Here is a 13,586-nt window from a genome sequence, read left to right as displayed (position 1 = left end):
TATTCCATTATTAAGAAAGAACAAGTTCAACCCAAATCTAGGCTGAATTTCACACGTTTAGTTTTTTTAAATTATCTGATGCAAGATGCTACTTTTTTTTAATAGTTGGAGGAAGCTGGTTAAAGCACAAACAAAAAAACCCCAAACACACCCCAAACAAAAGAGCATCTACATTTGCTCACAGTCAAATCCAGCTTAAACAGTGTTATCATTTTGAGGCATCGCCTTGGTTTTTTTGCTTTATGAGTCCACTCATTCTTTCCTGCAGGCAGGTGGCACCAATGTGCAGCCATAGCAGCTGTTTGATCAACTATAAGTGAATGGTCTTTATACACAGAAAATATTATAAGTTTATATTTTATACATACACAGAACTGGTCCTAATTCTGCAGTGAACTCTGCACAGGCAGACCCCTGTACCTACACACTGCTCATTTCAGGACTAGGTCATAATTTAATGCACCCACGAATTCAGAAAATCTAGTAATATTCTCATCACCATACAGCAGCCATCTTCCACAAAACTGTGCCACATGATACCTTACTGTGAGACATCTGCTTACGATTTTGCTATTTGTGAGAGCCCTAATTTTGGATTTCCTAATTTTTGGACAATCTCAGCCAGAGTCACATTTATGTATTGTTTATACACCAACAAGGCACCTTTCCACTTAAGAGTCATAAGCTGCAAACAGATAGATTATCAAAAGTTAAATATTTTTAAAACCCTAGACTTGGTTATTATTTTGGATCAATTTATTTATATTTTTTTCCTCAAACTGAGGAAAAATTAATTATGTCAGTTTCAGTTTTGTTGATGTCCAGTTTCACTTTCAGGTTTTTAGTGGTGCAGTGTCTTGGGTGTTTTTAAATGCAGAGTTTAGCTTTTCAAAGAAAGACATGGTCAACTCTAGCTACTAACAACCCACTAATATTTTTAAAGGCTGTAAAACCCATCTATACTAGTGCTGAAAAGTTTGAAGGCATATAGTTTGAAGTTTGAAGGGAAATAGCCCTGAGTAGCCTCTCTGTATGTCCTCCATGTAGACATTTAATCCACATACAGTGTCTCTTTTTGGGGTTTAGATTAATCCATGTACACATGAGGAGCTAATGCAGAATACCTTCTGCCTTTTAAAAGAAAATCACACCCTAGCTTATGTTGCAGTAGACAAGCCCCAAGTTAACACTACATACACTTTCTCCGGCTTTGTCTTCATGCACATAAAGTGTGTTCTTTACTAGGATTTTAACTTAGCTTTTAGTTATGATAAGGCAATTGTAGTTGTCACACGAGTCAGCAGATTGAGTTTATATTGCCCCATAACAGGTCAAGTTATTCCCTATGGGGGAAGTATAAACTCAACCTGTTAAGTCCTGTGACAGCTACAATTGCTTCGTCTTTATTACATAAAAATGTATTAACTAAAATTAAAATCTGACTGAAGGCAGGCCTTTGTCCAGGCACAGCCAGACTTTCACACCAAAAGGAACGGGGTTGGGAGGTTGTTTGTTTGATGTTTAAAGAGAACCGAAGCACTGGATTTTATTAAAAAAAAATAGTAGAATGGAAATGTTTGCTGGTCTTATCCTTTATAAAAGCTTGTTTTTACAAAAACCCTGATGCTGTTTAAAGTTTAAGAGTGTAACAGTCCATTTAACTAAACAAAAAAACCACACACACACACCCCTAAAAGGAACTTAAAGAAAAAAAGGGCTAGTGAGAAACCATTTACTGAAACAACCATGTGCATGTGTTTCATTGTACATTCCACCACACTTCTGTATAAATTTACAACACACATCTCGGTATGCAGCTACACAGATGCTTCCGCCTTGCCTCTCACCATGGGGCAGAACTTCACTAACTGCACTGCAAGCTCCCCTCTACCCATATCACGCCAGCCACTGCCACTTTAAATGCAAAGCAAACCATACCCCACAGCCACACCATAATTATTACAGTAATTTAGAATAACTGTTCAGGAAATCAAGTCAGAATTCATTTTTATCAGGAGTATTTTAAAAGCCAGTTGATAAATTTATAAACAGGTTTCAGAGTAGCAGCCGTGTTAGTCTGTATTTGCAAAAAGAAAAGGAGTACTTGTGACACCTTAGAGACTAATGAAGTGAGCTGTAGCTCACGAAAGCTTATGCTCAAATAAATTTGTTAGTCTCTAAGGTGCCACAAGTACTCCTTTTCTTTTTGCAAATTTATAAACGTGAACTCCAAATAATCTAAAAGTTGCTTCTACTCCCTTTCTTCAAGAAGAGTTACTCCACACAACAAGTGTTCTCCCTCCCATTTCCCTTATATCCTACAAAGTTCCTATGCCATTAAAAAAAAAAAAAAAAAAAAACAGATTTAGGATCCAATCCTCTAGGCAGCCTAGTCATACGAGTAAGAAAGACATTACCATCAGGTTTAATGCAACAAGCACAGGTCTTGCAATTTCTTCATCAGTTATCATTCACTTAAGAATACAGCCCAATGGGGCAGGTAAAGATACCTGTGTCACCAGACCAGTTTAACTGTTTATAAGACTTATCAATAAGGACGTAAAGACAAGACAGCTTCCTCCCGTCCCTCCCCAGCACACCCTATCAATTCTGCTTTCCCACCTTCCGCAAATAATCTGACAGCCTCCAAATTGGACATGTCCCTGTGTTCATAAAGTCTTGGCTCCTTTACACAGTAAATCCTCTGGTCACCTCCCTCCCCTTCCTACCCACTAATGAAAGGGCCTCTTCTGTCATTCTTCTCCCCTTCTGCTCTTCTCCAGGAGGGCCATTCTACTGTCCCTCCCCTGCAGAGAAGGAATCAGAGTGGCCCAATGCAAGCCTGTCTCTGGCTCTCTCTCCCCTTTCCTGTTAAAGGAGCAGAGACTTCCTTCTCCCTCCCTCTCCTCCCGGGAGGGTTTCTGGGTCAGCTCTCTTGCCAGAGAAAAATTTCTACTCACCCTGGGACAGCAGAAAAGCATCCCACAACCCCCAGCCTTGACGAGGAAGCGCAAAACCTAGTTATCAGCAGGAATGTGTCCACAATTTATTTTAAAGCTTCAACTAAGTCGGTTTGGCCTTTAGAGTCCCACGCAAGTAGTTGCAACCAGAATATCACAGCATCATGCTAGTGTGTGCAAAAGAACTACAGCATTACTACAACTTGAAATGGAACAGAGTTTCAGTTGCCCAGTGTAACAAACAAGTATAAAGTTTCCGTAGTCTGAAGCGTTAGCAAAACAAATTCATTGCTTTGTTTTTTGTGGAGAGGTGGTGCCAAAATACACTCATTAGCATGCCCGCATCCCTTTAAGACAGCTTGTGTTGATTTGTGGAACTCTAAGTAAGTCCCTGGAAAACACCAGCGTTGTTATAAAATGCAGATACTTGCTTGGCGAAGATAACTACAAAGAAATGTTCAGTGTTTCAAAATCCTTACTGATGGATGGTCAGATCCGAACAACAAGGAATTGGAGTCCAATTCAGATGGAAAATAAAGTTCCCTAAGCTCTCTTTAAACTTCAGACAAATCAGGACAAGCTATTCCTTCTGAGCCTTCCAGTAGCAGCAATCCTGCTTTACAGAACATGACATTGACGGTACTAGCTTCACCAAACAATAGCAATGATGTGTGCTGGTACAGGACATTCTGTGGTATCTGAATTTAACAAAAACTTGTCCCCAAAAGTCCAAGGGCAAAGTACATGATAAATGGATATTCACAGCATAGCACTAGTACAGTAAAAACAAAATCATTGTGCACAGAAGAATAAAACTATAAAAGCTGAGCAACAGCCTGATCTTCAGGATAGGTATAGATTTCTCAAAATAATAAATAATACCACTACATACCACACACACACACCCCCCACAGTAAATGGGATTGAGATTTTGGCTCTTTTGAGGATAGCAAGTGGGGAAATTACAGTACTAAGTCATAAGACACTAAATTAAAGGCAGCACCAGCACAGAAGATGCTTACACAAGATCCTCTCCAGGAATCTGACCCCCTGACATCTCCCAGACTCCACTGCCATCAATGCGGCTTCTGACAAACACAAGGCTTCACCGACACAAACCTAACTAGGACTGTTGGAAACATCTAGCTAAGGTACTCCGATGCCCCCAGCACCACAGGGCCTGAGCACCTTACAACCTCTGAGGTATTTACCCTCACAACACTTCTGTGAGGAAGTACTATTACTGAGGCCCTTAGTAAATCATCATTGCGTGGACTGCAAGGAAATCAGGAAGTTAGCCCAATACCGTGATTTTTCCCAACAGCTAGAAGACAGACATGGCCGCTCATGGGGGTTAACAGGACGATCCCATCCTTGGATGGGGACAGAGAGGTGCCAGGACAGTCCTATCCCCTGGAGTAAGGCTGCATGTCTCACCATATGGTGCTAGCTGGTTCAGCCTAGTCTGGCCCAGAGCAGGGATTGGCTCAGTTCCTGACTGGCTGGGGTGGTGGTGGGGGGGGGGGGGGGCGGGGGGAGCACACAAAGCTGTGAACATGGCCATTAGGAGACCCAGACCACCCCACAGTGCCCCCACCACCCCAGGGGCGACACTGCAGGAGGTGAGACCACAATCCATCCCCTCGCCATGGCCAGCACCATGGCTGCTTGGATTTAGGGCTCTCAACTCTCTAATGGCAGAAAACCTAACATCCTTGCCCCACCCCAGCTCACTCCATCCCCCTCCCTCGCTCTCCCCCACCCTCGTTCACTAGCTCATTTTCACCAGGCTGGGGCAGGGGGTTGGGGGTGAGAAGTTTGGGCTGCAGGAGGAGGCTCCAGGCTGGGGAAGGGGGTTGGTGCAGGAGGGGGCTCCAGGTGGAGGGTACAGGCTCTTGGGAAGGGCTAGAAATGTGGGGTTCAGAGTGTGAGAGAGGGCTGAGGCAGGGGGTTGGGGCATGGGAGAGGGTACAGGCTCCGGGAGGGAGTTTGGGGCTGGCTTCGGAAAGGGGCTCAGGACTGGGGGGTGGAGTGCAGGAGGGCGTGAGGGCTCCCGGAAGCGGCTGGCATGTTCTGCCAGCTCCGAGGCAGAGGGGCCAGTGGACTCTGCACACTGCACCCACCCTGAGCAGTGGCTCTGCAGCTTCCAATGGCCGGGAACTGCAGCCAATAGGAGCTGAAGAGCCAACGCTCGGGGTGGGGAAAGCACGCAGAGTCCCTCTATGCCTAAGAGCTGGTGTAACATGCTGGCCACTTCCGGGAGCCACACACAGCCAGGTGGGGAGCCTGCCAGTGCCGCCAACTGGACTTTTAACAGCCTGGTCAGCAGGGATGACCAGAGCTGCCAGGGTCCCTTTTTGACCGGGTGTTCTGGTCGAAAACCAGACACCTGGTAACTGTACTTGGAACATGAGCGAGAATGAGAAGGCGCCTTGTTCCACCAGAGGGATGGATCCCGGTATCAGCTTTGCACCAGTTGGGGCTATTGTCTCTCCTCTGGAGCTTCAAGGTGTGCTGGAGCTCTTAATCACCCCATGGTCAGCTCTGCGCCACCTCCCCAGCTGGGCAGGAAGCAGCAGCTAAGCCAAGAACAGAGCAAGCTGGGCCCTGATCCTCTGCACGGGCTGGCACCATGTGGGGAGAGCTCCCCCACTCCACTCTCCAAAATTGGACCATCCCACCACCTCCCCACTCCATCCAGGATGGGACTGGCCCCCACTGATTCCCACAAGAGCAGCTGCCGTGTGTGCTTCCCCCGCACCAACTGTTGGGGAAAAAAACAAGCGGGGGGGGGGGGACACCGAGGCACACAGAGACTACACAACTTGCCCTAGGCTATGCAATACATCTGTGGCAGAGCTGGGAATTGAACCAGGCTCTTCTGAGTGCTAGGTTACTGCCCCAGCCACTGGCCAGCCCTTCTTTCTCATTATTCTACTCTCAGCTCTGAGGGACCAGACAAGATATTCTGTGAAATTTTAAAAAACTTGCCTATTATTTAATGAAATTTTAAAATAAATGAGGCCGGGGATTGCTCTGTATTTTTCAAAAGCTCTTTAGAAAAAGAGGACTGTGTTAATTCAAACATGAGGCAGTATTTCGTTTGCCCTTGAAAATGCAGGCGGCTCCTAGGAGCTATTTGGTTTGACAAGTTTTCCTTCAGATTTCAGAATTAAAAAAACAAAAACAAACCATCTTCTCCAAACTTCATAACAGAATGTTTTTTACATATAGTCTCTGCTAAAAATACCAAACCACCATGAAGGATCCCACAACAGTGCTAATCTGAGTTTTGCTAACACTTCACCCAAAACACCCTAGCACTACACAGGCACAAATCAATCAAGACAGATGTTAGCACTGGAAAGTTCTCCATTTATGTCAGCGGTTCTCAACCTATTTACCACTGTGGGCTGCATATGCACCTGTGTGTGTTACACACACACACGGTCCACGTATGTACACACACACACACACTGTACGGCCCTGAGGATGGCAGCTGTATGCTGATTGGGCCACAAGTGGCCTGTAGGCAGAGAACCATTGATTTATATCTTAATACTATATATGCAGCTAGAATAGACAAAAGGCTTAATTCTTCATTGCCTGGCACCTTGTGTAGACAATTACAAAAGTGCAGAATGACAGCAAGACACAGTAAAAACCGTGTTACCTGGCATTTTACCACCCAGCATTTCTGTATCTCCCAACACAAATCTTCAATCTAGTAACCAGGACTAGTATACTGCCCAGGAGGTTATGCAATTACACATTCTGTACTCTACTTTTATGCAAAAAGAGGCAGAAGACAAGTAAGCAAGCTGATATCAGGGATTTAATCAGAGAAGCAGCTTCCAGGGTATGTCATAGGGTCAGTACAGATTCAGCCCAATCTCCTACACCTTCTACATCTACAATGATAATTGATGTTGATAATGATGACCCTGAGGCACTGAAAGATCCTGAAGTGCCTTCTGAATCAAAGAAAGATTAAATTATGTTTAGTATAGTTTTAGTGTTAAGAATGTGTTTAGTGATCTGGGTGTATGCGATACACTGCCCATAGTGATATGTAGTGTCATAAGATAACCTATTGTATAGAAAACTTTACCTGTTGTGACAAAGATCTTCCTCTACCTTGGTGGGTCCTGCGCTTATTGGCGGATTTTGCTTGCCTCAGAGATTCACAGTTGCCCTCAGTTTGGCCACTTTCGTGGCCCAAATCTGCCATTCACTCAGATAACCTCATCACTGGCCAGCATGGGAAAAAGAAAGGAGAACAATCCCCCAGTCTCTGCTGGTCCACCTAGTGGGTCAGGGGACAGGCCAGGGACCTTCCCCTCTGGTGGGACCCACAGTCCAAGTCAACTCCCCCTGTATCCAATAGGGAGTTGGGGGGAACCTGGGCCCGCCCTCTACTCTGGGTTCCAGCCCAGGGCCCTGTGGATCACAGCTGTCTATAGTGTTTTGTGTAACACCTGTGTGACAGCTACAACTCCCTGGGCTACTTCCCCATGGTCTCCTCCCAATACCTTCTGTATCCTCACCACAGGACCTTCCTCCTGATGCCAGATAGCGTTTATACTCCTCAGTCCTCCAGCAGCACACCTTCTCACTCTCAGCTCCTTGCGCACACCTCACTAACTGGAGTGAGAGCCTTTTTAAACCAGGTGTCCTGATTAGTCTTAATTCTAGCAGCTTCCCAATTTGCTACAGGTGTCCTAATTAGCCTGCCAGCCTTAATTAGTTCTAGAAAGTTTCTGAGTGTTCTGGAATAGTCCCTGTTATTTTACCCAGGGAAAAGGGACCTACTTAACCTGGAACTAATGTATCTACCTTCGACCACTCTTTTGTAGCCATCTGGCCTGACCCTGTCACACTGTATACACCTAAGTGCTTCAAGAAACCAACCACTCTGCATAAAGTACTACTACTGGATTGGTGAATACCTGTATACTAGTTTATACTTAATTCATTTTATTGTATTCTAATTCTTTGATAATTAGTATTCCATCGGTAAGTACAGCTCTTAGTTGATTGGAATTTGGACTAACTGGCACCCCCCATAACAAAGCTTTTACTGTACTAACTAGTCTCATTTACACCTACTGTGAATGACTACACAAGGTGCAAGCCAACAGAGTATCCTCAGCAGCAGCAAATGGGCTCCTCAGCCAGACCAAAGCAAAAATCCTGCAAGCATGTTGGATTTTGCTGAGCTGCCTTCACTTTGGGATTATGAATGTTCCATCTGTGGTGCCAACCCTCTGCATACCACAGCATATTATAAAGGAATCAATTAAGGCAAAAGCAAGGCAGTAAACACGAACCAGAGATCCAAGATGTATGGCATGCTCCTCTGATCAGAACATAGCTCCCTCTCTGCTTTGATGCTTCAGGCATGGCTGGGGCTGGCCCAGGTCAGTTGACTCAACTCTGGCTCGCAGGACTCAGGCTGCAGGGCTAAACAATTGCACTGTAGACATTTGGGCATGAGGGGAGTGGGTCTCAGACCTCAGGCTCCAGCCCAAGCATCTACATTGCAATTTTTAATCCCGCAAGCCTGAGTCAATTGACCTGTACTCTGAGACTCAGTGCCATGGGTTTGGGTTTTTTTATCGTAGGCATAACCTGAGACACAAATTAGCATTGCGTATCTGGAGCAACATCCCCAAAGTGCAGAGGGAGCGGGGAGACAGGCAGCTGGAGAAAAAGAGAGAATGCCTGGTCAAAGGCAGGGCATGGGACAAAAAAGGGAAGTCAGGAAGAGTGAGAGGGACCAGGAAAGAAAGCGGATAAGAATGAGGCTATGGCAAGGCAGAGAGGGACACAGGAGGACAGAGAGACATGAAGAGGGAGACCAAAAGCTGGCCAAATAAGGCGTGGCCAGCAAGGAGGACAATCTGCCTACTTAGATAGCCAAGGATTCTTAGTACCTCACGGGAGGAGCAGAGTGCAGCTTGCATACAGGAAACTGACTTATTATGAGAGACCACGTTGGAGCCTGGTTTGGTTCTACCGCGAGGAAGGGAAAGGTGGCTATGCTAGCTAGTGGGGCTGGTTAAATGTGCATGGCATTCGCCCACACTGTACCTGGCATGCGTGCTCACACTCCTCTCACAAGTTTGCTATATAGCCATAAAATTTACTGTTTCACTATGTTCAGGCCAATAATCTTTCCAGTCTGGGGACAGAAATTCTGTTAAGAACTTAAATGCCTCTTTCCTGAGGCTGCAATTCTTAAATTTTTCTTCAATTAAACACAACTAAAAGGGTTTTTATTTAGAGTAAAAAGGATGTGTCTGCCTCTTCTACAGCACCAGGCATACTGTCAGTGCTAAACAAAGTGATTAATACTACAGTACCTAATACAAGGGGAGCCTGTCCATCGTTGGGCTCCTAGGTACTGCCACAATACAAATAAATTACAATACCCAGTTCACCAGCAGATCTCATTTGGAGCCCTTCCAGATGCGTGCATGTTTGGAGGGGGTTGGGTAGGGGTGAGAAGATTATTTTTGGAGTCACTCTTTCACATGGGCAAACCCTTAACTAATACCTGCTAGTACCTGGCTATACTTGCTTAAGTGTCCTCACTTCCATAGCTGTGGCATTACACTCCGCTAAACATATTCCACCTTCAGAACAGCAGTTCGGTATCACGCCGCATCCAGTTAAATATACCTCCATCACTCTCCAGAACGGATGGTACCCTCCTTACGAGCAACTGGGTGTCTTAATCACCCTGCAGCTTGGTCTGAAGCCAGGGAGTCCCGCCAAGTGCCAAGAGAAAGGAGCTCTTGAAGATCCCCATTAGCGGACTCCTGAAACATTTCTCTCTAGGCAATAGGGTATTTCCAGCATTTGCGATCCAGGACCATATGACTGGGGAGCCTGGGCTTTTACATGAAGTTTGAGGCTCATAGACTCATAGATATGAAGGTTAGAAGGGATCATTATGATCACCTAGTCTGACCTCCTGCACAATGCAGGCCACAGAATCTCACCCACCCACTCCTGCAATAAACCTATGTCTGACCTATTGAAGTCCTCAAATCATGGTTTAAAGACTTCAAGGTGCAGAGAATCCTCCAGCAAGTGACCCGTGCCCCATGCTACAGAGGAAGGCGAAAAACCCCCAGAGCCTCTTCCAATCTGCCCTGGAGGAAAATTCCTTCCTGACCCCAAATATGGCGATCAGCTGAACCCTGAGCATGTGGGCAAGATTCACCAGCCAGGTACTACAGAGAATTTTTTCCTGGGTAACTCAGATCCCACCCCATCTAACATCCCATCACAGGCCATTGGGCCTATTTACCATGAATAGTCAAAGATCAATTAATTGCCAAAATCATGTTATCCCATCATACCATCTCCTCCATAAACGTATCGAGTTTAATCTTGAAGCCAGATAGGTCTTTTGTCCCCACTGCTTCCCTTGGAAGGCTATTCCAGAACTTCACTCCTCTGATGGTTAGAAACCTTCATCTAATTTTGAGGCTCTCTCCACATTCTTTAAGTGGAAGAAATCCACTTTAGGTCAACCACCCCTAGGCTGAGCTAGTGCCCTGCGGTAGCACTTCACAAAGGGCAAGGACAACCTGCCTTTGCTAATGCTGTAACACTTCCACCCAAGAATTTCCTCCCCTGCAGAAGCAGGACAGAGGGGTGTTTAGGAGAAGGGCAGTGCAGGGCAGAGCACCAAGCAATGGTATTTAAAAACGCCCCTACTTTTGTTTCCCCATCTTCTACCATCTTCAACTGACAGGCTACTGCAGATGCGGGTCAGAGTTTTTTCTTTTATTTGTATGCTAATTTTTAATCTTGATCAAATTCTAACTAACCCACTATACTATACTTTTGTGTCAAGAGTAAGTGACCATATAGGTCATTCTTCTTCCCAGATAATGGAAGCAGCACTTGTCTGTTATTCCACCCAGGATTTCATGGGTATTGTTGTCTGAATTGGAGTGTCCAGTTAGAGGATAAGACATATGAACCAGGTCTACATCAGAAAATTTGCTGGTACTGCAATATTGGTTAGCGGTGTGATTTTCTGTGACATTGACAATAGGGCTTTTGCTCATAAAGAAATGTGGTTATACCATCATATATGATTTCTCATGAGGAACTGGTAAAAGCTACATCTACACCAGGAGGGTTTGCTGGTATAACGATTCTGGCAAAAATTTCAAGTGTAAACTAGGTTTTTATCGCTGCATCTAGATGGCTTCTAATTGAATGTATCAGAATGGGCCCCCACCCTGTTATTGTTTAGAGAACATTAGGAATTTCCCTTTTCGCTTTGTTCTTTTGTTCTAGTGATTACAAATCCATTCACAGAGTCCTGTGACCTTCTCATCCATTTCAGAGCCCTAATTATTTATGTGGGTGGAGTGCTAAAAGCTTGTGATGGAGTCCCGGCAGTGCCCTGCAAGGAACAGTTTAGAACCAGAAGGGAATTCAGTTGCCACATCAATTCAATCCTTGGCCTTTTTGCAAAGACTAACAAGTGCCAGCTGTATTGACTTTGTGATGTGGACATCTGTCTTCTCTAGGAACTGCATGGAAGACAACAACGTGCTTCATAAAGACCAAGACAATATTTATTTCTGGTCACTAATGATCTTGGTTATTTTGAACTGGTGACCAAGAGTTCCAAGTCATCCAGCCCCCATGAATCTTCCTTATCCATCTAATTTTACCTTCAAACAGAACAAAAAAGAAGGGGAAATGTATTTCTTCTGAGCATGGAAGATACGTGGCTTGGAATGGAAACTCACAACATCTTGTTAATGATTTATGAAGATCTATACTTAGTGCTTTGCTGTTCTAGCAGAGTTGAAAAAACAAAAAACACATTTTTTACTTTTTGCCAGACTTAAAAAGAAACAAAAAACCCTAAGAGGCTACAATTCCCATTATAATGCATGTGTGTCTGTAGCCGTTCTTGAGGAAAGACTATATTGTCTGAGTGCTGGAGTGGGTTGGTGAAGGCAGGAAATACGTCTCATGAGACAGATTCTGGGGATTCTCTCACTTTGGAGAACTCTTGAAAGAGCCTACTATTTAGGGGATACAGCTGTGTTCAGGGGGTAAGGCAAAGATTTGGACAGAGGAAAGCTGCACTCTTTTCCTGGATCTGCCCAGATAGGTCACCTTGGGCAAGACGCTTCACCTCTGTACCTCAGTTTCTTCAATCTGTAAAATTGGGATAACAATACCTACCTCCTTTGGAGACAGATAAAGAGTGCTATATAAGAGCTAGGTACTACACTCACAGTATAATCTTATAAAAAGAAAAGGAGTACTTGTGGCACCTTAGAGGCTAACCAATTTATATGAGCATAAGCTTTCGTGAGCTGTAGCTCATATAAATTGGTTAGCCTCTAAGGTGCCACAAGTCCTCCTTTTCTTTTTGTGAATACAGACTAACACGGCTGCTACTCTGAAACCTGTCACTATAATCTTATGCATTTCATCAGCAAGATGCGTTAAAGGATGTATGTGAGCCAAAGATAAAAGTAACATACACTGGAATCTCTAGGAATTCAAACCCCAAGTGAAAAGAATGCAAATAGACAAGTACATTACTGACTTCCTGATGCAGGGTGGCGAGAGGAGGAGAAAAGAAAAACCAATATTATATAGAGTGCATTCTTACTGAGGGAGATCAAAAAGGCAACAGTATGCCTTGCAGCTCTCATTGGCTGGGAACAGCAAACCATGGCCACTGGGAACTGCAAGCGGCCGTACCTGTGGACGCTCAGGTAAATAAAGCATCTCACAGCCTGACAGGGGCTTACCCTGAATGAGCCACAAACCAACTTTGGGAACCGTTGATTTAGATTAATCATTTTAAGTTCTCTGCAGAGTTCACAAGAGAGAAAGTTGGGGAGAGGCCTACTCTTTTCAGGCAATAAAGATTTCAAAGACTGAGGTGTCCACAGAAATAAATAAAAATTGATCAACTAAAGAGCAACCAGTCATCTGGACTCGATTCCATGTATCCGGGAACTTAATGAAATAGACGAGCTTCAAAAAAACAAAAACAAACCAAAACGAACAAACAAATCCCACCACAACCAGGAAGGGCTGGTCTACACGGAGAAAAAGCCTACAGTAGCTAGTCTGCACTAGCTCTTTGTCTGGACACATTAGCAGCTTACTGAGAATGGCTTAGTGCACAGTACCTTAAAGCATTTTTGAAGTGCATTAAGCTAAACTGCTCGAGGGCACTCAGTGCACAGTAAGGGCTTGTCTACACTTACATTTTAAAGCGCTCTAACTTGCTGGCTCAGGGGTGTGAAAAATCACCCCCCTGAGCGCAGCAAATCAGAGCGCTTTAAAGCGCTAGTGTAAACACGCTCCGAGCGCTGGGAGCAGGGCTCCGAGTGCTAGGAGCTAATCCCCTCGTGGAGGTGGATTACCAGGAGCGCTCGGAGAGCTCTCCCAGCACTCACGCGCGACCACACTCGCACTTCAAAGCGCTGCCGCGGGAGCACTCCCTCGACAGCGCTTTGAAGTTTCTCATGTAGCCATGACCATGCCCTAAGAGTGTCCACAAGGGGTGTTAGTACAGAATAGCTAATGAGCTTTAAATTCACACCCTAGTTAACTGCACAC

The 13,586-nt window shown here is 44.9% G+C and overlaps 1 protein-coding gene across 4 annotated transcripts in view; it reads right to left on the bottom strand.

Annotated features, from left to right (window-relative positions):
* The window catches only part of RCOR1 (REST corepressor 1), a 127,066-nt gene that overhangs the window by 83,719 nt on the left and 29,761 nt on the right, over positions 1-13,586 (bottom strand). The window contains exon 1 of one of the 4 annotated variants that reach the window (XM_073349706.1): positions 2,730-2,839. The exons of the other annotated variants lie outside the window; for them this stretch is intronic. Coding sequence (XP_073205807.1) covers positions 2,730-2,757 — 28 coding nt within the window. The 5' untranslated portion in view covers positions 2,758-2,839. Of the gene's footprint in view, positions 1-2,729; positions 2,840-13,586 lie in introns of those variants that run through there. 4 annotated transcript variants of the gene reach the window in all.

The sequence above is a fragment of the Lepidochelys kempii genome, chromosome 6, assembly GCF_965140265.1.
Source record: "Lepidochelys kempii isolate rLepKem1 chromosome 6, rLepKem1.hap2, whole genome shotgun sequence".
NCBI classification, from domain to species: Eukaryota; Metazoa; Chordata; order Testudines; family Cheloniidae; genus Lepidochelys; species Lepidochelys kempii.
This window is presented reverse-complemented; position numbering and strand designations above follow the sequence as displayed.